Source organism: Rosa rugosa, chromosome 1 (genome assembly GCF_958449725.1).
Source record: "Rosa rugosa chromosome 1, drRosRugo1.1, whole genome shotgun sequence".
Classification (NCBI taxonomy): Eukaryota; Viridiplantae; Streptophyta; class Magnoliopsida; order Rosales; family Rosaceae; genus Rosa; species Rosa rugosa.
This window is the reverse complement of record NC_084820.1, coordinates 56,108,530-56,133,927: the sequence shown is the minus strand read 5'-3', so window position 1 is coordinate 56,133,927 and position 25,398 is coordinate 56,108,530. Positions and strand designations below refer to the sequence as shown.

The 25,398-nt window shown below is 38.5% G+C and overlaps 2 protein-coding genes across 4 annotated transcripts in view; both read right to left on the bottom strand.

The window, feature by feature from the left end:
• LOC133725578 (uncharacterized) overlaps positions 1–9,051 on the bottom strand; it is a 28,209-nt gene extending 19,158 nt beyond the window's left edge. Inside the window, exons 1-16 of one of the 3 annotated variants that reach the window (XR_009854508.1) lie at positions 8,722–9,051; positions 8,570–8,647; positions 8,110–8,222; positions 7,757–7,850; positions 7,144–7,181; positions 6,828–6,896; positions 6,457–6,518; positions 4,303–4,510; positions 3,593–3,661; positions 3,430–3,509; positions 3,086–3,235; positions 2,449–2,512; positions 1,473–1,574; positions 1,187–1,324; positions 982–1,109; positions 53–203 (exon numbers count right to left, since the gene is read on the bottom strand). Coding sequence is in view for 2 of the 3 variants with exons in the window: in XM_062152870.1 (XP_062008854.1) it covers positions 53–203; positions 982–1,109; positions 1,187–1,324; positions 1,473–1,574; positions 2,449–2,512; positions 3,086–3,235; positions 3,430–3,509; positions 3,593–3,661; positions 4,303–4,510; positions 6,457–6,518; positions 6,828–6,896; positions 7,144–7,181; positions 7,757–7,850; positions 8,110–8,222; positions 8,570–8,647; positions 8,722–8,836 (1,659 nt within the window). In the remaining variant the exon portion in view is untranslated. The remainder of the gene's footprint in view (positions 1–52; positions 204–981; positions 1,110–1,186; positions 1,325–1,472; positions 1,575–2,448; positions 2,513–3,085; positions 3,236–3,429; positions 3,510–3,592; positions 3,662–4,302; positions 4,511–6,456; positions 6,519–6,827; positions 6,897–7,143; positions 7,182–7,756; positions 7,851–8,109; positions 8,223–8,569; positions 8,648–8,721) is intronic. The other 2 variants (XM_062152870.1, XM_062152871.1) reach the window with 2 other exon arrangements.
• A 2,728-nt stretch (positions 9,052–11,779) lies between these two features.
• Positions 11,780–14,230, bottom strand: LOC133742226 (uncharacterized). The gene is made up of 6 exons (XM_062169907.1): positions 14,081–14,230; positions 13,906–13,974; positions 13,671–13,811; positions 13,507–13,580; positions 13,303–13,440; positions 11,780–12,125 (listed from the first exon to the last, which is right to left on the bottom strand). Exons 2-5 carry the CDS (start codon positions 13,951–13,953, stop codon positions 13,305–13,307), a joined length of 399 nt encoding a protein of 132 aa, XP_062025891.1. The 5' UTR covers positions 13,954–13,974; positions 14,081–14,230; the 3' UTR covers positions 11,780–12,125; positions 13,303–13,304.
• Between the last annotated feature and the right edge of the window lie 11,168 nt (positions 14,231–25,398).

Here is a 25,398-nt window from a genome sequence, read left to right as displayed (position 1 = left end):
AAATTATATCAACTCCTAGATTAAAGATGAGGAAAAAATAGAAACTACAAACCCTCCGCAAATGCAGAATGACTTTCTTGTTACAAGGATAAACCATCTGCCCTGAGTTCACAATGGCGACAATGGCTGCAGATTCTTCCCTAAATTTGCACTCCGTAGTCACCCCGTTCAACATCAACTCTGCAATTTCTTGGCCATACTTCCTGAAAAATCAAACCACCCAGTAACTAAGATCTGTTAACAGCAAAAGTAGTGGCAGAAAGAAAGAGGCAGCAACATTACAGACAATTTTGTTTGCTCAATATACAATCCATCACCCAGAGAAATACGAGTACACTAACTGTAAACCATTTGACAGAAAAGTATTTCCTTATGCGTTCCACTGGTCTTATGATTCAGAATAGTATGCCTAAGAGCCATTAACTACCAGTTCAAATTGACTGCATGAACCCTTAATTATTTTTCATTTGTTCGGATAATTCATTCGTACAATTAAGATACATATTAACTGACAGTACCACAGTATGTGATCCATGGGTTAGGTTTAGATGACACGAATAGGGTAATGTTCTCTTGCCAGAATATATGATATGTTATTTTGTCAATCTGAAACACATATTTTAAATAAGAGCCTAATGGTTTAGATAAACTGTCTTACGTCAGACTGTCTAGCAAAAGAACATTTCCCTACACAATTAGGTATTACTAGTTAAGTTCACCTACAATTTTCGAGTTCAGCAATCAAGATACAGTTTTCATTTGGATGGGAGAGATCCAAGTTTCAGATTGAGGTGTATATGACAGTAAGCTTATGAGTGAAAAGCACACGAGGAAATAACAGCCAACTCTATCCAGCTTCACCTCAATTTTATCAAGCTCAAGAAAAATGCAGAGGCCAAACTCAAACAGCCAATTATTTAACCAGTTAGTCACTTGGGTCTCTTTTTAGCCAGATGAAGTACAGAAAATAGGCACTCATACATGTTACGCAGTGTTGCAGAAATCCGATTGATGCTGAAATGGAGTGCGCATATATCAATCTTATCAGTTGTTCGAGCATCCCCATTGGATAAAATAGGAGGATTGAACTTTGTCGCCTTATATATATCCTGTACACATAACAAGAGGATGGTATTTAAATTTAGAAATAATCTTGTTTTCTGCTACCTAATTGGTCGAGGAATACCTTAATAACTGCATCAGAAACAGAAACGGCCCCAGAAAATTGACCCAAGTCATCTGTTCCTCCAGCACCAAGCATACCAAGAGATAGCCAGTTCAGCCATCCACGGGATTTTCCAGTTGAAGAGTTCACCAAAAACTCCTGCAGCCACATAAAATAAGAAACATCTTACCTCACTGACAGGCAAAACTTTTCATGACATTTTCACAACCCTAAAAAAGGCTAGATGTGATGGAATATGATACAATACACTCATGGGTATGATAGCGTACTTGAATACAACTCATACCTGCAACTCACATTCTGCAGCTGACCTGTAACTTAAAATATCATCTATGTCTAATTCTTTCTCCATCTGCTCCAATTCCCATCGAGTACTTTCATCAATTGGCTGATTATGAGAATATAAGTGTCACTAACTAAGAATCAACCTTTAAATATGAAGTTCCATACTACATTCATCAAAAATATAATGACACAAATACAGAACTGGTACAAGGGAAAAGAAACAAAAGTCAGAATGAAAAAACAATTTCAGGTGTGCAGGATTTAATATGCATCAGGCATGCAAACTATGTTCCCCAATAAAATCCTTGTTAAATTCCATTATTATAACAAAACAGTTGCAAACATATTCAGGGTTTTTTTTTTTTTCGTGTTGTTTGGGGGGGGGGGGGGGGGGTCCCAAAAGGAGAAGGTTGCACAACTTTTTTATTATGAAGTTCAACTATCCTAACGTGAGTTATTTAACTAAAATTATCACATCTTTATACAACCAGCTGGAGAATAAGCTCATCTCTTATGCAATGATGCTGGTTATCTTTTTGTTTTGGTGTTTTGATTCCACTTTATCTTTAAAACAGTGACAATGTTCAGGTTAACCACATGCACAGTCAAGACTTAAGAACTTGAAGTATAACTGATCTCTAAGGCCTTTGCACATTCAACTTTAAAGGTCTTTTATGTAATTTATCCTTCTGCTCTGAGCAGGATCCCTGGCCACATACACCAATTATTGGCATAAAGTGGGGAGATCCAAATACATTCCTATCAGTGGCCTCTCATTAAGACAAATTTTCTTCTTGCCTTCAAAGCCTTAGCCCTAGCCTCCACACAAAAAGAAAGAAAGAAAGAAAAAAAAGAACATAGAAAACATAAACAAAACTAAAGCTAATAAACACGTAATTCCACCATATGCAACCATGAGTGCACAATTTTTTTTTTCAAACAAGTAAACCCAAGAGTGGAACTAGTAGAACACTCACCTGATCATGGCGAAGAAAATCCAACTTAGTCTTATATAGGTTAACATACTTCCGACAAGAGCTTCTGCAATCAGGAATTTATACTGCAATGTTAATTCAAGAGATGTATTCCCGCAAAATAATTACTGTAACAGTTCGTCAAATTTCTTTTGCATGTAAAACATAATGTTGTTCGATTCCAGCCTGTACAATGACTAGAGAGGAAACTGAAAGATAGCACACAAATTATGAGCTTTTCAGGCCCTACACTTCAGCTGGTCAGATAAAATATGAAAATTGTAACAGATGGTGAAAGAGAGTTTATTAGTGAAAGGTCTGGATCTTACATACTATTGCTTTAAAAAGTTACGAGATTATTCAACAGGAGTGTTGATAAGAAACAGAAACTACATATCTGTCAGTTCAGGATCTCAAAAACAGAGATTGTCTAAACCTGATGGGAATACTGACCCCAATAAACACTTTTTGTCCTAATCGGGAAAGTGTTTCCCCAAAAAAAAAAAAATCCCTTATTGGGAAATCCAGAGATTGTCTAAACTTGTTGGGAAATATGTGTGTGATTGTGCAAGCTGAGTAACGTTTGCTTGATGATGTTTGACTTAATAAAATTGTGAAGGTATATAGAAACTCGACTTACAGTCTCTGTCCAAAGTGTCTCCACGATGTTTTCTTTAATCTCTTCCGTACATCTGATAAGATAGATTCTTGCGCATAATGCCACCACAACATTTGCCAACCCTTCACCTTTTTTGATAACGGACTACTCCAGGGACGATAACGCCCATACCTTCACAAGTCAATCACGAGAGATCAATTAAAAGCCACTTGAACTTCATAATCTTAACATCGAGCCCAAGTAATATCAAGATCTTTACTGCTTTTCAAGATCATTAATGTGAAGTACCCTAAAGAAATAATAGTTTAGCAAGAACAGTGGTTAGAAAACTAATAGCTAAAAATAGTATGAGAAGAAAAACTTACTTATTTCTCAATTCACATGTACAAAAATAATCCCACAGAAACAAAATCTGTTGCAACTGAACCTCATCTAAGGACATCACCTAACGGCACATCATGAAGATAGATGAGAAGCTAGTAAACCAACAAATTAAACCAATACACACCTCAAAGATGATTTACAAACCAAGTCAGTTATCTCAGCGGTGATGGAGTACTGCGGGATTTTGCTATCAAGCTCTCCTGATCTGTTGACCTACATTAAAGACCGTGTATTTCTCAACTTCAGTATAACCGGGAGGCATATGTTACAAACTACCAATTTTATTCCTTTGGATCTGATATACAAAACCTATCACCATTCAAAAAGTACTCTTCCCCGAAGATACACATATATAAAACAATTTAAATCATCATGTTTCTGTTTTTTACTCTAAATACCAAGAACAGAGTGAAAAGAGTAATGACGTACAGATGAAACTTCAGGTTATTTTATACAAAGCCTCACAAAATTCAAAATATCAATGGCTTCATTTTATGAGTCAGGAACAGTTGGTATCGGAACACTGAGTGGCGTGGAGTGTGATCTGTATTATTTACTTTCAACATTTTCTACAAATTTGGTAGTGGATTCTGACAATTAATATCCTATACTTCGGAAAAAATTACAATTGGCAATTGATGTTAGGGGTAAAAGTTCTTCAGCTTTTATATGGCGACGTAACAAAAGTTTCTTCCATTAAAATGACTAAAAAAAGTGTCAAATGCTAACAATTAGTCAAGTATCATAAACCTAAAGATCCAGGGAGGGAGGGAGGGAGGGAAAGAGAGAGAGAGAGAGAGAGAGAGTAAAACACCAGCAACTCTAATGACACAAACCAAAACTGTGTTTCATACCGAGAGTGACATGGAAACATCACATGGTGACAGTATGGAGTTGTTATATCTTTTCCCGTCATATCTTATATCTTGCCATACTACGGAGTCCCCATCATTTTTCATAGCCATCAACTCCGCGGCCCCATCAAGTGTGCCACAGTAAAACTCCAAACCCATAATCTCCACAGTTTTGTTAACTTGGGCCCCTCTTCCCTTTGCAAGCGACCTGAGATATTAGAGAATAATAAAACCATTATAACATTAGCAATACAACTGATCACATATCATAAATATAACGCATCCTAACTCCACAACCATTTCTATCGTTGTATTATGGGCTCAAATATGTAATTGACAAAAAGTTTCTTTTTTTATTTTTTTAAAAAGAGAATAATTTTTTTCTTTCAGGAAAGAAAGAGCTTTAATTGATATAATCAAAGAAAGTATAATGCAACAAAAGGTGGCTAATACATCAGTACAACCCACTTAGGCACATGGTATAACAAAGAAAAAATTAATAAAAATAAGAACATAAAAAAACAAGGGAATCCAAAGACCATACATACTTCATCACACATAGCAGACATCAATTAGTCAGCTATAGGAACGTTCATCTTAAATATCAGATATCACTCAACATGGATCCCAACAACCCACGCTTAACTTCAACCAATGTGCACCATTCACTGCTTCACACCACAACCAAACCACATCTATAGCCCACTATAACCCAATAACCCAAACCACAACCTTGTAATCTCTAGTTCACTACCACCATTTAGGATACTACTTGGCTGGCCATATATGGTCAGTCATGCCTAACCAACCTCTCTCACTTTCCAACACTGCGTACGTTTTTCTTTGTTCCTTTAACACCTGATAAGGATCTCTTCTTCTTCCCCATCAGTTCCACTTCTCCAGTTCATAATTAAACCAACTTGAACGAGAGAATGCTCAACCACAGTACATAAATCAATCATCAACATTATCTAGAAAAAGAAATTCTGCAACATGTAACTCTCTAATCCATTGTTATTCCAAGGCGATGAGGACTCGGAGTAGTCAGCAAAGGTCAAATCTAATAAAGGAGACGACCCTGCAGAGTGAGGATTTCCGTCATCATCGGCGACAAGGAGGATCTCTCCACCTTCACCGGCAGTGGGTCATCAGGGAGGTCCACAAATATTGAAGAATTAGAGGAACAGAGTCATGGCTGCTAAGATATTGAAGTATTGGAACTGAACAATGGGGAAGAAGAGAACCTAATCAGATGTTTAGACAGAAAGAAAGAAAGAAAAAAGGGCACGTGTTGGCGTGTTGGACAACTGGAGAGACACGTTAGGGTTGGTTAGGATTGGCTGACCATATATGGGCGGCTGTATTATCCCACCATCTATGCTCTATTGATATATCCTAGGTCAAATGACTCAAATCATTGCTATTAACGAAGGCATTAATATTATTCGTAGGTAGGTAATAGTCACCCTCAAGTTTTGATTGTTATCCAAACAAAGGGACAGCACAACCCGGCATTGCACAAGCAATTAAAAGATTTTCTTTTAGGCCCATTAACGAAAAAAAAATAAACAACCAAGCATTATATAACCCAAAATGCCAAATTATGTCCATATTATTTATGTTAAGAAGCTGTTGTATTGCAACTAAGAAATTCTAGCTCTTTTCTTTTTTGACGAGGAATGAATTTGTATCCATAAGAGAGGAGCAGAAACAAGAAACGAGTGAAAAAAAAAAAAAAAACAAGAAAAAGAAAAAGAAAATACTACAGCAGGAGGAAAATCTATGGAAAGAGATAAACCAATGCAAAAAAAAAAAAAAAAAAAAAAAAACTTAATGACTAAAACCACTGCAGCCTTTCAGTCTAGAATAATGGAGGAGAAAGTTTAGTCCTTTTAGCCAGTACTGAAGCAAATAAAGCTGACAAGAACCTAACATTCTACTAAAATCCCTCCACCCATTCAAATTACCCAAATTACAGCCAAAACACTGCAACTCCAAAGGGGTATCACCAAACCTATGAAATTCTAGCAGGTGAAAGCAATATCGGCCAAATATAATTGAAAAGTATACTTGAAAATTTATATAAAATCTGAAGAATGACAATTAAGAAAAGTAATCCAAACTACCACTATCCCAAAGGAACCTGTGAATTACCCGGAAGGATTTTGCTTCATAGTCCTCAAGCTGGAAAACTTCAAACCAAAAATATTACATGCCTGAAAAAGAAAAATTAGGGAACAATGAAATAGCATTAGGTTATTCTTTGTTATTCAAGAAATGAAGGTCTTGCACAAAACTTTTTACTCTTAAAACCAAATTACAAGTAGAGTATTTGATTAATATAATAAGTAGGTTGTTTAGAAAAAAGAATCATAAAAAATTAAAGGACAGTTTCACTTCTATTTCTGTGGACTGCGCTTGTCAGCATATCGTAATGCTTCTAGAATAAAACTTTTCTTCTCGAAAATAAAAACAAAAACTAATGGAAAAACGAAAAAATAAATTACACCGAGTAAGAAATCTACCGAACCACTGAGCTTGTCATGGTACAAGATGTGAAAATCTCTGATTGACACTTGGATGCTGTCAAGAACCTGGCAGCAAAAGAATGAACATCAGTAGCAATCAGTATTTCAGTAATACTCACGACTCCTAAAAATTATTACATGTGTTCAGCAGTACTGAGATAGACCTTTAAACTCTTTTCATTTTACATATTCACATGGAAAAAATAAGGAAAGATGTGCTTATGATTATATGAAATCACTTCTGCAATCGAAAAATCAATCAAAGTTTAAAGATTAGCTTATTAAACAAGAAATAATCACAAAGTAATGTCACCTTAGCAGTAATTATTGATCTAAGCCCAGCCTGGTTTTCTGCAGAAAAGAGAATAAAAATAAATTAATAAAAGCATACTGCATATAAGCACCAATAGTTTCAATTTAGTTGCTAACTCTAGCTCTGGAAAAGATTAATATAGTAAGTCCCTGAAGATCTAGAACTGTCATCAATACCAAGAGAATTACATTTTCTCTCAGAATAAGAGATTCTGTCAAGAGTGACAAAATTCCAACCTATCCTTCACAGTATATCAGTACCCGCAAACAGTAGGCCAGGCCCCACGTGTACAGACGAGATAGGGTGACAACTAAAGTGGAAAGTTAAAAACAATTTGCACATTTTTCCTATTGTAAACAGCACAATTCTATGTATTAACAAAAACAAAATAGTATACAAACATAGTAAAGCAAGAGTAGACTTCAAAAAAAATAATGTAATTCTAATCCTCCCAGAAACTCAAAATTCTGCAATAAGGAAGGGAGTCCTCATTTTCTACAAATGGTCAATAACTGTAATTCAAACATAAAATGCAATAAAGTATATTTTCCAGAAGGAAAAGAAAAGTATAGATATATAAGCCCATCCTTATTTCCTTTTGAAAGAAGCTTACCGCATACACGTTTTGATAATTTGGCCAGTTCTGCTGCAGCAAGTTTGGCCTTTTTTCCAGCAAACTCTCGTTTTTCAACTTCATCCAAACTCCACTGCAAATAAAGAACAGAGTTTCTAATTAAGGTATCCCTTTTTACATGCTTTCTTAATTATTTACATCTAAAATTCATATTACATAGGATCCCCTTATATAATATGTAAAACCAATTCTGGGCTTTATAGCTTGTTTTCTTTTTTCATTTTTTCAGATAGGTCTTTTGATGTATTATCTTTTTCCCATATATTGCCAAAGGCTTGTACTTGTCAAATCCAGTTACATTTATAAAAAAATAAAAAATAAAAAAAAATTACCTCTTCATCATCTCGTTGGGATGCACATAGGAAGACATTTTCCAAACTAATTACAAAGGGGTCCCTACCAAGCGTTTTCCATGGAATTTTGATGCTTATCTTTCCAATCCGACCTATCAGTAAAATCCATAAATTAGATGGTATACAAGCACGCAATGAAAAGGTCCACATTCTTATCATCCAACCGATTAATCCAAAGTTATCATGCACAAGAACAACGAAACAGGTTTGTGAAGCTCTAGAAGAAACGCTTCTTTCCACAAAGAGTATCCGATGCCGGAAAACACAAGTGCCCGGTGATAGTGACAAATTATTCAATTATCAAACAAACACACACATAGCGTAGCTTAACCAAATCCATTAAAACCTACATTCCTGGGCCACTTACATACAAAATTCACTTACATTCACACACACCATTCATTCCGGTACCTGAAGATTTCTCAAGTGAAAGCAGTACCTTGTTTGAGAGCGAAAGGCAACTGGAGATAATCAAAGGCTTCGAGACTAAGCTCGACGTTTTCCAAGAACACTTCCTCTGCAAATTCAATCATCAATTTTTTCAAGAAAACACGAAATCAATCAATCAATCAAGGTGAGAATTGAACATACCATTCCAAATGGTGATGTTGAGCTGGTGCTTGTGAAAATCCTTGACGTAGCGACCGAGATAGCCGTCAAGAACCTGACTGACGAGTCGTTCGAACATTGTTCCGTTTCTGATCATTCACACCGTCGAACACATTCGAATTGCAATCGGAACAAGTCTGTGTATGAATGAAGTAGTAGTAGTAGTAAGAGAGCACCGCCGGAGAAAGAGTCTCAACTACGACGACGGCGTTGAGAACGACAAAGAAGAAGAAGAAGAGAGCACCGGCGTAGTGGTAGCGCCAAGCCCAGAAAGTGAGAAAACTGAGGGAAATAAAGCCTTGGTTGTACCTGCCGCAGCCTATTTACACCTGTTATTTTTTCTTTTTTTTATAAGCACTATTTACTTGGGAGACAGTTCAATTTTTCTTGGTAGAAAAGAAAGACTGCTTTCGGTTTTTTTTTTTTTTTTTTTTTAAAAAAAAAACAAACAAACAAAAAAAAAAAACGTAGAGGTGGAGATGGAAGGAAAATGCAGAGATCAATTGGGATTTTGATGTACTTCTCAGCAGTTATTGTACATTATACATTATACATTTTTCTCTAAAGTCCTACTATACATTATACATTTTTCTCTAAAGTCTTATCAAGCATTGCTCTTAGTCTATAGCCAGGCAAACCAAAGAAATTTACTCGTTAACTTGTATACTAGTTTTTTTTTTTTTTCTTTCTGTTTCCATCAAATCTTATGGCCTGAAGGTGAACTAGAGTTGAGGAGTTATAGTTTGAAGAGTTTTCCAAGACTTGTTGGCATGGGTTTTTATTTTTGGATCTTCATTCTTCATAGATTTATCGTGGAATATGATAACAAACTATAAACCTAAAATGTGGAGAATGCTAAAATCGAAGCCGAACTATCAAGTTTCGTGCTAATCATTAATACATATTAAGACCCGTTAAAAAAATAACTAAATCTTAATTTACAAAATCTTAATACACTTAAACAATTGCATCTGGATAGGGCTATAGTTGAGACGGATTGTCTTGCTGCAGTCCAAGATATTGCATACAAGGATGCTGCACTCACCGAGTTTGGCAGCATTATAGATGATATTCTAATGCTATTACATAGCATGCCGGAGGTGCAAATCAAGTATGCTCCTCGGAGTTGTAACAAAGTGGCTCATCGTCTTGCTAGTATTGGTTTTGAATCACATCAGAATGAGACTTGGCTCACTCATTCTCCTAGTTGCATTGTTGATGTACTACTCTAGATTGTAACCTTTCAAATCATTAATAAAGTACCTTGCAGTTTCTTTCAAAAAAAAAAAAAAGGAAATATTTATTCTCCCTTGAGGAACCGTGTGATCTCGATGAAAAAAAAAACATTTATTCAAAAAAAAAAAAACTTGGAGAACATAATAAACACACATAAATCTTATACAGTTGGGATATCATTTTTTTTTAAAATGTTGAGAGTTGAGATTGTTGTCATGAAAAGTGACAAATGGATCATGATGAATTAGAAAGACAACTCCAATGATACGCAAAGAGCCCTTAAACGTTACCTGCTGATAAAAGATTCAAAACCAAAGGACGAACATAGAGGTGGAGATGGAAGGAAAATGCAGAGATCAATCGGGATTTTAGGAGACCAAAGAAATAAGCCATTTTTATGCATGCTAGTAATTAACTTAGAATGTTTCTTGTCTTTTAATCAATTAAGCATTGCTTTGAGCCTATAGGTAGACCAAAGAAAATGTTTCGTTAATTAACTTGTATGTATGCTAGTTTGTTTGTTTTTTTTTTTTTTTTCCATCAAATCATATGGCCTGAAGGTGAAATAGATTTGAGGAGTTATAGTTAAAAGTGTTTTTCAAGACTTGTTGGCATGAGTTTTTATTTTCGGATGCTTCATGAAAAATCATTGGTTTTGCATTGAATTTAGGACATAACCTAAGAATTTGTGAACTTAATAATATGAAAAAATAATGTAACACGAAATGATGAGAGAATTTTGAACCTAGCTAACAAGTTAGGATAATTTCTTTAAATTTTATCACTTCAAGGAGATTGTAACTCACCGTAAATTCATTTCGAAATTAATTAATTGCTGAGCTAGCTACAGCCATAATCAAACACTGACGTTTATCCTCATGGGGACATATAATCAAACCAGTGTGTACGGTGCCTAACGTTCGCTCGCTCATAGGGACATATAAATAGCAATTTTCTACGGCAAGGAGGTTCCGTGCCTCTTTTATCCTTCTTTTTGAGCCATGAAAAGAATAGCAACTTTCTTAACTAATCCCATGATATTCATCAATTAAAACCCCTCATCCGATCTCTCACAGTCCCAGATTTCTCATTATCCAAGTCCAACTCAGTAGACCTATTTGTTTTGTTGAAGAAATGGCTATGTTCAAGGCATTCACTTACTGCATCATTGCTCTCTTGGTGTGCTCGCTCTGTATTGACACTGCCAATGCGAATCTACTTAAATATGGCGCCTTGAAACCAGACCAGCCATCATGTCGGGGGAAAAACCCCTGCATGCCTCCACCAAGCAACAATTATGACAGAGGTTGTTCAAGGGAGACACGCTGCAGGGGTGGCCCAGATTCCGGTAACAACAAGGTGAAGGATTAACCCAGACGACAGTAAATAAAAATAAAATAGATCCACCAACAATGGAGCTTGCAACAAAGAGTCGATTTAATTTTTAAACCCCTACCAAGGGGTTGTACGTACCATCTACTAGAGAAGGACGTTGATCATGTTAATTACTATATAAGTAAATAGGATCTTAACTATATTGCCAACATAATGTAGAATTCTGTAAATAATTACAAATTTCAATGTTCTTAATTATAAACATTATTTCACTCTTACAATACATTCCTCTTTTCTCTAATCATGTATGGCAGGGAATATATCTAATTATCTATAGGCAGATCAAAGAAACTACTTGCTTATACATGCCTTTCAATACCAACTTGATTCTTTCCCAGTTCAACTGCCAAGGAAAATAAGAAGTTGCTTGTTTTTTTTTACTATCATTCCCCATTATGCAAACATCAACTACGTGTAATCAAATCCATACACCAACAATTCTCAGATGAATGAAACCATTTCATCTGTATTTACTGAACACGTCTCTTACAGAGGTAAGACTCGCTGAGAAGACAGAATTTACTGATCACGTCTCTTACAGAGGTAAATCTTAGATGAATGCCAACACATGCAATTAGAACATGTTTATCAGAGCAAGATAGAAATTAGTTTATACATGACAAGGCAGCAATTAGTTGAACTAAAATACTTAGCATTGCGTCTTTAGGTGGTAACTTCCCTACATCAATGGCGACAGGGGCCTTCCATTTGAAATTATCAGAATCAAAATCCTTGAACCTCTTTGGCATGGAAACCTGCATAGTAGTATCTGAATTAGTTCCAACCAGTTTATACGCTTAGTGATTGTCCATACTTCTTTATGAATAAAACAGCTGGTACAATTTCAGGGGAAGAAACAAAGCTCACTTCTATAAGTACTCAAACTGGTATGTACTTTCTGTTGGAATTTTAATAATCTAAAATCAAAATCACATTAATTTTTACTATTTGGTTCATGTTTTTTGTATGAAAATTCTCATTTTACTGTTATAAGAGTAATGAGGTTAAGGTAAGTGTGGCAGTTATCGAACGAACAATTCAGCTTCAATCTCTGTCACATTGCCTAGAATTGGCTGGCACAGACACAAAAGTAGCAAAACTTTCTCAACCCCACCATGACCATCACCTCCTCTTATCCTATCTCTCCCAGATTTATGATTATCTGTGTCTAGACCACTAGACCTATTTGTTTTGTTTAAGAAATGGCCATGTCCCAAGCATTCACTTTCTACATCCTTGCTCTCTTAATGTGATTGTTTGCATTAAAACTACCAATGCCAAACATATTGGTATGGCAGATGCAATGATGCAGTGCCGAGGGTCACTGTGTATTCCTCCACCAAGAAACTCTTATAACAGATGTTATGAAAAGCTGAATCAATGCAGGGATGGGCTGGGTGGCCGTAAACTAAATTACGGCGTTAAGGGCCATGAAATAAAGGAACTTTAAAAGAAAGAGATGATGACCTTCAATCCATTACCAAGGACTACAGAAGGGCTTAAATTCTTATATCCAACCTAACTCTACAGATTGACTCGACTTGTTTTAAAGTACTAGGAAAAGAACACCCCCCTGTATTTTGAACTATTCAAACTACACCCATATGCTTTGCTCTCTCTTAAAGCAGATGTTACCAAATTAATGGTGTATCTGGCAAAAGGACGCAGCTCAGATTTACTATCTGTATAAATTGATAACAAAAGACCAAAGTGTTCTGCTCAAATGAAATTAGTTCATTGTTAAAAATCCTAACTACTTTCCTTTGGGAATAAAGGTAAACCATCAAAATCTATCAGACCCAAGCTAAACTATATCTATGGACTTATTGCGCCAGCCATACATAACATAATCAACATCGGGAGTCTCAATTTGCAGGAGTATGTTACATGTTCAGTAAAAATGAACACACGACTAGCAAATATAAGTGTTACCTTCAAGAATCAACATGAGGATTCTGAAGCAGATATGTAGCATTATGCAGCACAGCACTAGCCTCCTCATTCGAAGCATCAATCGCGCGCAACTCTCTGATCTCCTCCTGCCATTTCTCCATTTGCTCCTTGTGAATCCTGCACACAAAATTTCAGTCAGGCATAAACACAAACACCTTCCGGTCACTATTTTTCGAAACTCACATAATCAATCGCTCCTCATAATCATCACTGATCTTCTTGAACACCGCCTTCCCCGAATCAAGCAGCTCCGATATCTACAAAAAAAAAAACAAAAAGACTTCCAAAACATCACACGAAACTCCACAAATCAAAACTGCAGATCCACAAGAACCGAAAACGCTCACCATCTCAGTGAACCGGTCAATCTTTCCGAGGATCTGACTGATCGAAAGCTCCACCTCTTCAGATCCTGCCACACTCATCTCGAACTCTCCCCTCTGCGCCATCTCCGAGTCTGAGACAGCTCCGTCTCCTTCCTCGCGACTCTGATAACCAAATCAACCGGATTTCAATTTTCAAACACTAATTCACTAAATCCGAAGCACAATTGAAATCGAAGATCGTTCGGTGATCACATACATCAGGCTTCATGCGTTTTCTGTTCGATTCAATTCCTTCGCTCTCCATCGGATCGATTAGGTTTTTCAACTAAGCAAACGGAGCAATCAGTCAAGCAAATCCATTACAATAATAGAAGTCTTGAGGTAACTTTAACTGATCGGTAAATTAGCTAAGCGTAAAAATGAAAGCGTACCTTCAATCTCGGCCGGAGTGATTCCGGTGAAGAAGACGACGATGACGAATGCCGGAGCTCAATTCAAAACTACGCGGGAGTCTTTTGTCCGCTCAAAAAAATTTCACACTTGGGTGAGCTATTTATATAAGGACCCTAGTGGCGAACTGGCGATTACATTGTAGGCCCTACCTTGGATCCGTTGCGCCGATGTATTTAAAATTTTAAAGTTTTTGGTAAACATGACAATGACCCAATAACAAAAGAAATATCACGAATTCTGAGGTGAAATCTACTCTGTTTAATATCGGGAGTCTCAAAGCTCCGGGTGCAGATGGCTTCCTTGCGTTGTTCTACCAGAAACACTGGGATATCTGTGCTATTGAAGTGTTTAATCTTGTAAATCAAGCCTTCTGCTCTGGCGTTATTCCCCACGGTCTGAATCACACTCTCATTACCCTAGTGCCAAAAACTGCTAGCCCTCAAGATATGGCTCTATTCAGACCCATTAGCCTTTGTAATACTCTTTATAAAGTTATTTCTAAGGTGATGGTGGCCATAATTAGACCTTCCCTCAAGAATCCCATAAGCCCAAATCAAGTTAGCTTTGTTCCAGGGAGGCATATCATTGATAATATCATCATTGCTCAAGAGGTTCTACATAAGTTCCAGCACTCCTATGGTCAAAAAGGGTTTATGGCATGGAAGATTGATTTGTCTAAAGCTTATGATAGACTAAATTGGAATTTTATCGAGTCTGTGCTATATGAAGCTCAATTTCCTGATCGTTTTGTGAAATTAATTATGCAATGTGTATCTACAACTAGTTTCCAAGTCTGTGTCAATGGTGAGCTTTTTGAAAATTTTACTGCTAGCAGGGGAATTAGGCAAGGGGATCCCCTGTCTCCTTACCTGTTTGTTTTATGCATGGAAAAGTTGTCTCATCTAATCACTTCTGCTGTTGAGGTTGGGCAGTGGAAACCTGTTCGTGCTTCTGGTTCTGGACCTTTGATTTCCCACTTATTCTTTGCAGATGATCTTATTCTTTTTGCCGAGGCTAGTTGTGAGCAAGCAACTGTTCTTAAACAATGCTTAGATGTTTTTTGCACTCTATCTGGACAAGAGGTTAGTTTCAGCAAGTCACTTCTCTATTGCTCTCCTAATACTTGTAAATCTTTGGCTGGAAACATTAGTAGAATCTGTGGCTCTTCTCTAACTAATAATCTTTGCAAGTATCTCGGAATGCTGTTGATCCACACAAAGGTAAATAAACAGACTTATGCTCCTATTATTGAGAAAGTTCAAAGTAGACTAGCTGGATGGAAAAGTAAGTGTCTGAACATGGCTGGTAGGCTCACTCTTATTAATTATGTGTGCTCTGCTATACCGGTTTATGCTATGCAAATTGTGAAGCTACCTATCTCTCTATGTGATTCTTTGGATAAATTAAATAGGGACTTTCTTTGGGGTGATTTTGAAGCTAAGAAAAGGGTGCATCTAGCCAATTGGGAGATGGTTTGTCGTCCTAAGGAGTATGGTGGCTTGGGAATCAAGAGTACTTCGCAAATGAATCAAGCTCTTCTTGCAAAACTTGGGTGGAGATTAACTCAAGGAGATAATGGATTGTGGAGTAAGGTTCTCCATCAGAAGTATGTGAAGACTAATTCTTTACTTCATTCTCAATATGTGTGCCCTTCTAGGTGTTCTAGTACATGGAGAAGTGTCCTTTTTGGTACTAAATTGCTTAAGCAGGGATTGTCATGGAGGATTGGTGATGGTAATACTGTGAATTTTTGGACTGACATTTGGACTCCAGGTGGACCTTTGATTAAGGATGCTGTAAACCCTGAAAATGTTGATTTGAATATGAAAGTGAAGGATTTTTGGAACGGTGCTGGTTGGAACCTAGATTTGATAAGACAATGTGTGAGTGAGGATTTCATTAGCCAAATTATCCAAGTCCCTGCTGGTTTCCTTGGTGGTGGACATGATAAATTGATCTGGGGAGCTACTTCAAATGGTAATTTCACTGTTAAATCTGCCTACCTTACTCTTATAAAGGAGAAAATTTTTGATAGTTATCCTTGGTTCTTTTGTTGGAAACTATGCATCCCTCCCAAGTTGAAGACTTTTATGTGGTGTTTATGTCACCAGAAATTTTTGTCCAATGTTGAGAGGGCTAAAAGGCATATGACTATAGATTCTTCTTGCCCTTTATGCCATGAACAACCTGAAACTATGATTATGTTTAGAGACTGTAAGTTTGCTCGTGTCGTTTGGAATGATATTGTATGTCTTGATACGGTTGCTACAAGCATGCAGCTAGACTGGAGTAGTTGGTGTGCTGCTAATTAACATTGTCATAGGCGGTGTTATGGGGATTTGATGTGGAGTATTGTGTTTGTCTTCACCTGTTAGTACTTATGGAAATGGAGAAATAAGGTAGTGTTTGAGAATGACTTTCATAGGCCTTTGAATCCTTGTAAGGTAATCATTGATGTGGCTAAGGATTGGTGTGCAGCAAATTCTAGTAATTCAGGTGATTCACTTAAAAAAAACAATTACTCTTAAGTGGAAGGTTCCTCCTGTGCACTGCTTTAAACTTAATGTTGATGGAGCAAGGAATCAAATGGGTAAAATTGGGGCAGGTGGTGTAATTAGGAGTCATGATGGCTCTTGGGTTGCTGGATTTTATGCCAACCTGGGAAGTGGCTCTGTTCTCCAATCTGAGGCATGGGGTCTGTTGTTGGGGCTAAAATTGGCCTATAATAATCAATGCTCCCATTTGTATGTTGAAAGTGATTCTGAAACCCTTGTTAACATGGTAAAGAATGGAGTGGATGAAGTGCATCCACTAAAGACTATCCTCAATTGTTGCTCATTCTTGTAGCAAAAGTTCTTGAGCTTTGATATTAGACACACCTATAGAGACGTGAATGCAGTTGCCGATATCCTATCCAAGGATGGGTTGCAAGCTGAAGCTGGGGTGCATGTCATGTTGCATCCTCCTCCACAAGTCATTACCTCTCTTCTTGATGACTTGTGTGAATTTCCTACAGTTAAGATCGTGAATTCCAAAGTTTAGTTTTTTCTTTCTTTTTTGGCATCTTGGCTCCCACTTATCCAAAAAAAAAAAATGACCTCATTTAGATCGAACTATTACTATGTAGTCATTAACTGGTAACTGCTAAGTGGTGGTTAAATTAAATCGTTAACGCCAATTGAACTTGGTGAATATAAATAGGGGCCAAAAATAAATAAACAACAAAATATCAATCAACAACAAGTCTCTCTTTCCTGTTTCTCAAAAAAAAAAAAAACAAGTCTCTGTCCACTAATTAGATTAGCTTGCACTATGAATTTTGACTTAATTAATATTTTGAACGAATTAATAAAAAAAGAAAGGTTTCGGTTCATTTACCATAATTCTAGGGATTTTTTTTCCACTTACTTCATTAAGTTTTTTTAATTCCCCCTACCCACAAAGACTCTAATAAAGTCTTTCCTAATACCCAATTATGTTTTTTTTTTTTTGAGACTATTTTATCATCACCCCTCTGTTACATAGAGAGAGAGAGAGAGAGAGAGAGAGAGAATGGAAGAGAGAGAAGTCATAGGAGACTTTGCCGAATTTTGGTCACCAGTCTCCCGAACCCCGCCAACAATCGCCGAAATCCGGTCACCGACCACCACCCACCGGACTTCTCTGAACACCTCGCCAGAGGTCCCCAAAGAGGTCGTCAGGAGATCTCATAGGTCACCTTAAAGATTTATTACCCCTCAATAGACCTTTATTGGGGGGCAATAGAGGTTTATGAAACCTCGCCAGAAGTCTCCAAAGAGGTTGTCAGAAATCTCATATGGGACCGGAGAGGTTTATTGCCCCCCTAAATAAACTTGTATGTCCCCCAATAGAACTTTCGGTCACCGGAATGAGAACTAATCTCCATAGAATTAGACAAATAAAACTTTGATTAAGGAAAAAAAACGAGGAGATTACATCAATTCAAAACATTTATTGCCCCCAATAGACTTTAATTAGACGTCTATTGGGGGGCAATAGACGTCTATTGCCCCCTAATAAAAAAAAATTGTTTTTTTCTTTCTTTCTGGGCCTTCTGCCCCCATTACAAAAAAAAAAAAAGACGAGGTCTGATCGAATTCAACTCCGGCCTAAAGCCTTCTGCCCCCATTTAAAAAAAAAAAGACGAGGCCTGAATCGAATTCGACTCCTGCCGGTCACCGAAGCAAATCTTCTGTCGCCATGACAAGTTGTCGGAGCCCGAGGCTAAAACGAGGGCGATTCGTGGTTTTGCAAAATGGAGCTGAGGTCCACGTTGGATCAGGCCCTCGGGTCGAGCAGTGGAGATCGGTCTTATCGAAGTTGATGATGACCTCCTCGACGAAGCCGCGAGTCGGACTGAAGTGACCTCTCTCCGGGAGCAGCAACAACGTCTTAGCGTCGTCGATGAGACCGGGAGCAACTTCGAGAATCGCCTCCAGGTAACTGTTTATCCAGTCATTTTCTGGCCATTCTGGTACTCTCCGGCATCGGAGCCTCCATCGTGGAGCAAGCTGGGCTAGGAGGTGTCGGGTTCAGAATCCGCAGAGAGAGAGAGAGAGAGAGAGGCATGGCAGTGGCTGTAGTTTGTTAATTAGGCTGAGGGCATATTTGTCATTTCTTTTAGATTGGATTAGTGGGAATAAAAATCTGTTGCTGGGGTAAGTGAGATAATTTTGGTCAATTTTGGTGCTTTGGGTCAAGGACCCAATATAAAACATTTGTTATATAAATTAGAGAAATAATTTAGTGTTTACTACATACACTAGACTGATGTATTGTATATATTTGAATGGGCTAAATACTAGTTAGTACCCTGTGGTTTAGGTCCAAAATCAATTCAGTCCCTGGACTTCTAATTTCATCAAAAACACCCCTGCACTTTCAATTTTGATCTAATAGGTCCAATTCGTTAATATTCTGTTATGGGTTCAAGTTATAGTTGGATTATTTGTTGAAAAACTATTTATTTTTAATAGTAGGACTCACTCCTAAATTGACTATGCAGACCATCTCGACACCACATCATAAAACATAGGCCATATATGAGCCACATTAACAAGTTAAATAACTCAATTGTCGGAAAACTAACAAATTGGACCTATTAGATCAAAATTGAAAGTGCAGGGGTGTTTTTGATGAAATTGGAAGTTCATGGACTGAATTGATTTGGGACCTAAACCACAGGGTAGTAATTTGTATTTAGCCCTATTTGAATTATGATACGTGTTTAATATATGATTCTAAATATTCTTGTCACAAACTCTAAAACTGTATACCATAGACTTTAACAAGATGGTTAAGAATTACGATAACTCAAATTTCTGTCTTTCGTTCGTTGTTGGCTTGTTAATGAAGAATGTTGACTGGTGCGAATATTTTTCACTCCTTTTATTCTAGTTTTTAATTTATGTATTAGAGAAACAAGAAGACCAATTTATTGAATAATTGGCCTCCAAGACGTTGAGTAGTCAAGCTTGGTGACAATGTGCTTGTATTTGTACCTAATTTTTCTCGTCGCAAAGCTTCTAGACTGTACCTTATAGCTTGGCCTGAATTGGATGCTTGAGTAATGTACATACATGGCATTAATGGCCATAATCAGCACTCGCATCAGGCCATCTCACATTGTCGGAATGGCCTTGACGGTGTAACCCCCGGGAACACAGCAAGCCAATCTTCACAGACAAACCAGCCTCAGGCCGAAACACACCTCAACGCCCCGCCCAAAGTCACCCCTGTAGAAAGGACCAAAAGCCATCAGATTGAAGCATATCAGTCCCACATCGAAAACAAGGCTAAGGTAACTCACTATTTCACCTATAGGAGGACAACTTCTCTCTCTTCATTCATTACGCATTTAATAGCTACCAACCACTACTCTATCAATATAAATACATTGTCTAACTTTAGCATCGGAGGAGCGAAGACCGCCTCTTGATGCCGTTGTATTTCTCTTGACAGTTAGCAGGACTTTGTGAACTCACAACATATCGGAAGATTGGACCTTTGTTCATGTTATGGGAAGCCGACACCTTGTTGCGGTATTCTGAGCATTAACATTGGCGCCGTCTGTGGGAATCTTTGAACTAAAGATTACTCCACCATAATCTACCATGGCTAGCGGTAGTGGAAATAGCGTTGACGACCAGACAACCAATCCGTCGACCTTCAACCCACGAACCCTGCCAATCTAATAATCGTCGTCAACTTCTTCAACCTCAACTTCGTCGTCGCTTTAACCCGAAACACCGACACTACCCTCACTAGTATCAGATGATACAGCGTGTTCTTCACTTTGCTGCGACGCCATTCGTGGTGAAGAAATGGTCTGTAGTGGAACTAAGTCTAGCGGCTCTTCGAACCTACCTCCTGTAGAAGTAGAATGACGCAACGAGTCAATAAATTCCCTCTCCAACGAATTAAGTGACGACACGTCAAGGCCGAGTCCTCGCTACTTGAGATATCAATAATGGCCGGCATGCCCCACAAACACTCTAACCTAGAAGTTAGCAGTCAAGTTAGATCTAAACCTACTCTACGCTATTAGTCACAAGAAGTCACTCAAGAACACAATCGTTCAAACCCAGGAAAAAAAAAACCTAATATAAGCCCAGAAAACACAAAATTCCCAGACCCTCGGATACAACATACATCAAACCACAAACATATTTCTACAACCCCAACAAGGCATGCACATTCACAAAGAAACATATTCAGCCAGAAAAATATAATCTCAGAAAAGAATCCATACCTCAAATTTGGTAGAGCAAAGAACTAAAGAAGAACAACATAACAAGGCAAGCAAAAAACGATCTCTGCTTTTCCACTTGATCTCTGCTTTTCCACTCGATCTCTACTTTTCCACTCGATCTTTGTTTCTCCCCTAATAATCTATCTCAGCGAAGAAGACGAAGAAGAGTTTGCAGAATAGGGCAAAGTGAGGAAAACTCAGCCTCGTTTCCCCCTTAAATACAAATTCCTCTGACAAATGTCCATCGTTGCTGCAAAATAACCACCTCACAAGATCGAGCCACGTGCCCCACTATGTTATAATTACACCGGTTAACCGAGATGTCGCCTCGGTAAAACCACATAATCATAACACCGTATAATCATAACACCGCATTTATGGCGAAACGACAACTGATACGAAGCGATGTGCCTGCACACGCCAATCCAATCAATGGCTCCCACACGTCCCTTAACCTTGTCAGAAGATCACTCTGAATCTTCGCGTGAATTCAAAATTCTAAACACCGCTAACATGCTTTCTTGTCCGATAACAGAGCTTGTTCATCGTTAACAAAACTTGTGTATTGCCAACAAATCATGTTAACCACTACACTTCTTCCATTTCCCGCTAACAAACCTCTATTACAAAGCTTCGCTCTCTGCCGACAACTATTATCCACCGCCAGCAAAGTTAGTTTTCCGCTAACAATCTCCATTGTCCGTTGCTGAACTCAACCATAAATTCAGAAAATCCTTCACCAAACAACATGATCATAGTAATCGACATAACTTAACGAAGGAATATCCAGCAATGGACACCCCCACCTACTATCGGTACACTGACTTCTACGAGACAGTGCAGACAAGTTTTCTCCTCCAAGAAAGAGTAAGGAAAAAGTCAACATAGCCCATGGCAGCCATTGATCAGGTCGATAAACTCCCAGCACTAAGGCACCAAAAGAGCAGGATCGCTACCCGTCGCCTCAAGCTTTCATACAGCTCCCCTCACCAAACAATTATCCTACCAAACGGAGGTCATTCTTAGCCAGGGAGTGAGGGACTCCCTAGAGGGCCTAGAAGGGGCCCACCTGAAAGGGCAAAAGCGTCCGCTCAGACAAAATCCATGGTTGACGGTGAACTCGCGCTGATTACGCCCGACATGTAACCTAAGGTTTCGCCTTAGCGGTAATCAGCCTCATGCCGAAACACACCTCAACGCGCTGCCACGCGCCACCTAAAGTCACCCTTGCAGAAAGGACTAAAAGCCATCAGACTGAAACATATCAATCCCACATCGAAAACAAGACTGAGGTAACTCACAATTTCACCTAGAAGAGGTCCACTTCTCTCTCTTCATTCATTATGCATTTAATAGCTACCAACCGCTACTCTGTCAATGTAAATACATTGTCTAACTTTAGCATCGGAGGAGCGAAGACCCCCAACCGCGGTCTCCCCTCTTGACGCGGTTGTATTTCTCTTGACAGATAGTGGGACTTTGTGAACTCACAACATATCGGAAGCTAGCTTGGACCCTTGTCCACGTTATCGGAAGCCGACTCCTTGTGGCACAGCGGTATTCTGAGCATTAACAAGTAAAAAATTAGGATGACTCAATTTTTGTGGCAAAGAGTTAAAAAAACCTTAAGTTTGATTTTCCATTTGAGCTTGTTAATATGTGAGGAACTTCTACATTATAACGCGTGATCTCCACAGTGTTACCCAACCGGCCATAATTCACCAACATGATATACACAATTTAGTCAAACTACATACTGCACATAATTGCATTCAAATGATATCTCAGATATTCTTGGGAAAAAAAAAGTATTGGCGGTTACTTTCTCTCCATTCGATCTCTCTCCTAAAAACCCTAAATAAGGTTTCATTTTTTCCCTTCATCCCTCTCATTCGGCAGCCCATCCCCGTTGGTATTGGTCTCTGGCCACGTTGGCGCGCTGTCGGTGCAGTCGGACAGGTCCTTTATGCCTTCGGTGTGTTATGAGGTTGAAAGTCCCGTGGAGGGGACATTTGGTAGAGGAATAGTCGGGTCGTCGTTCATGGGTGGCCGCTGGCAAGAACAGGTTTTGTGTGGTTGGCCGATGGCGGAAGCTGCGTTGTCGGAGTGGGCTCGTACGACAGCAATCTCTCTCGCTAGTTTTGACTAGAGATGTTTAGAGATCTGACATGGGGATAGGTTGTCGCACAGTCGATTCCGGATTGGGTCTCATAGACCTGGTGGTTCGATGGAGTACACACGAGTTATTGTGCGGTGTTGCATTGACCAGCGATGTGTTGCAAGTTCGGGGGTGCTGGGTTTGGCTACACTTCACCTTCCTTGCTACGTAGGTTGCTGAATGTTGGGCTAGACTTTTGCCATCGGGTTCTTACCTATGGGCTTAGCCGCTTAGGTTTTTCTGTTTTTAGTTGTATTTTGTTTTAATAAGTCTGTACATGTTGGGTAGGTCATTAACTAGGTGGTGATGATGGTTCCCTCTTCTCTGGTGGTGACAGGTCGGAGGTGGGGTTCTCTGTTTTGTCAATGGTTTTATTATTTTGTTTAACACAGTTAGGGGGTTTCTTTTTTAGTATGGTTGTGGTCGGCTTTACCCTATTCGTGTTCTGTGTAATTTGGCTCTTATCGTTGGGGGTTTTGGGGAGTATGTTATTAGTTAAGGGCTTATTTTCAGGCACAATTCTGGGCTACGCCGGGCGGGCGTAGCGTACGCCTGAAACGGACGTTAACAGGAGGGCAGAATTGTCAATTCAAATCGGCCAGACAACAGACGACGTGTAACAGGTAAAAAAGATTTAATTGTGGCGACCTCCCTCGCACGTGATCCTTGGTACCTCTTCGAAGAACCCAAACACGCTTCTCAGAAGTCAGAAGTCAGAAGTCAGAACCACGAAGAACACAATCCGACCCGGAAGTTTTTCCCACTTCCGGCAACTTCCAAGGGTCTTGCCGGTGTCAAATGGTTCAAGATTGGCGGTGCAAAGAAAACCTTGACACCGGTTCAACCAACCGTCGACTGGAGGAGAAGATTCGGAGTTCAAAATCATCGAATTTTTCCGGCGAATGTTCTGCAAATTCCGGCGGAAATCGATGCTGTACTAGGTATGAAAAACGATCATCTCGTCCTGCTCTACGTCTTTCAATAATTGATTTTCAAATTTGGTTAAGTTTGGCAGAATGGGTATTTGGAGCGGTTTCGGCCACCGCAGAAATTCCTTTTCACGGCGGCTATCTTGGTTGCCCTTGGTTGAATTCCGACCCTAGTTCATATTTAAAAATGGTTGGAGCTATGTGTCGATCGGTTGTTGAGGCTGAGAATGGTGATAGGGAAGTTTCCAATTATCTTGATCTGTTATGGTTCAAGCTGATAAACTGGAGGAATCTGTTAAATTTATGGTGAGGAGTTAAAAGCATATGTTATGGTGATAGAACTGAAGGAAGCTGATAAATTTATGCTGAGGTCTTCTGTCTTCAGCCAGGACTTGTATTTCAAGAGGACCGTCAAATATGAGGACTTGTATACTCTCAAAGATCACCTGCAAGTCTGAAACCATATTAATGAATCATTCTGTTCTTGCATGTTCACTACTCATGAGAGGAATTTCAACTTAGCAGTTAAACAAAATGACAAAAATCAATAATAGGTTTGCTCCAAATGAAAGAGCCCGAGTAGATCAATCAAACAAGCTTCGGAGCATCGATGCTTTTAAGCCGCTCTCTTCCGTCTCCATTTCTACCTGGTTTCATATTCGATTTGCAGGAAAATATCTGGGCTACAGTTGGTAATCAAATGGGAAGAAACCGATTCCATGGAAATACAGCCTTGGAATTCGAAACTTGGCAGCAACATGCCCCGGTAAAGAAAGCTGATGCTTTCCAACGTAATAGAGAGCGAAGAAAGTATTTACCATAATGGAGTATTTTTTAATGATAACAGTCGTATCTGGAAAATTACATCATTACCCTTCTCCTTCAAAACTTGTGGACAGGAACGACCCACGCATCCGACCCTATTTTCAGATTGTGATTGACTTCTTGTCATGTTTGTTTTGATGTTGAATAAAGGTGTTCTCGTTTCTCTCAAAAAAAAAAAATTATATCTCATATTTACCATTGATTAGGGGTCCTTTTTTAGTTTTTTGCTTACTTCAGAAAGCTAGGTTTGAAATCCGAAGTCTTATCATACTATGTATGTCGGAAAAGTGTTCTTTCAATTCACTCAAGCTAAAAGTCTCCACAGATAGACCGGATATCTAAAAAAGTTGTGTAAACTCAAGGAGTCGGTCATGACTCTCATACTTGCTGTGAAACTTAAGTAAGATCGAGTAATTGACTCAATCCCTTGATGGCTTGATCTATCAAACAGGTTAGAATTAACTTTCAGATCAAGAGGTCTTTATTTGTAAATTAAACTGGTGCAACTCAATATGCAGATAGGTAATTGAAAAATTTGCACATCGATCTCCAAATTAAGTATTAAGAAAGGGGTCCAATAGCAGATTTATCAACTTGCAATTCTTTATGGCA

What these genes read in the sequence shown, in the direction of transcription:
- LOC133742226 (XM_062169907.1), bottom strand. Translation starts at nt 13,953, where the DNA reads ATGGAGAGCGAAGGAATTGAATCGAACAGAAAACGCATGAAGCCTGAT. An exon ending in GAAAACGCATGAAGCCTGAT is followed by an intron (nt 13,812 to 13,905) that starts GTATGTGATCAC and finishes TTTGGTTATCAG; the next exon opens with AGTCGCGAGGAAGGAGACGG. An exon ending in TATGAGGAGCGATTGATTAT is followed by an intron (nt 13,441 to 13,506) that starts GTGAGTTTCGAA and finishes TTTTGTGTGCAG; the next exon opens with GATTCACAAGGAGCAAATGG.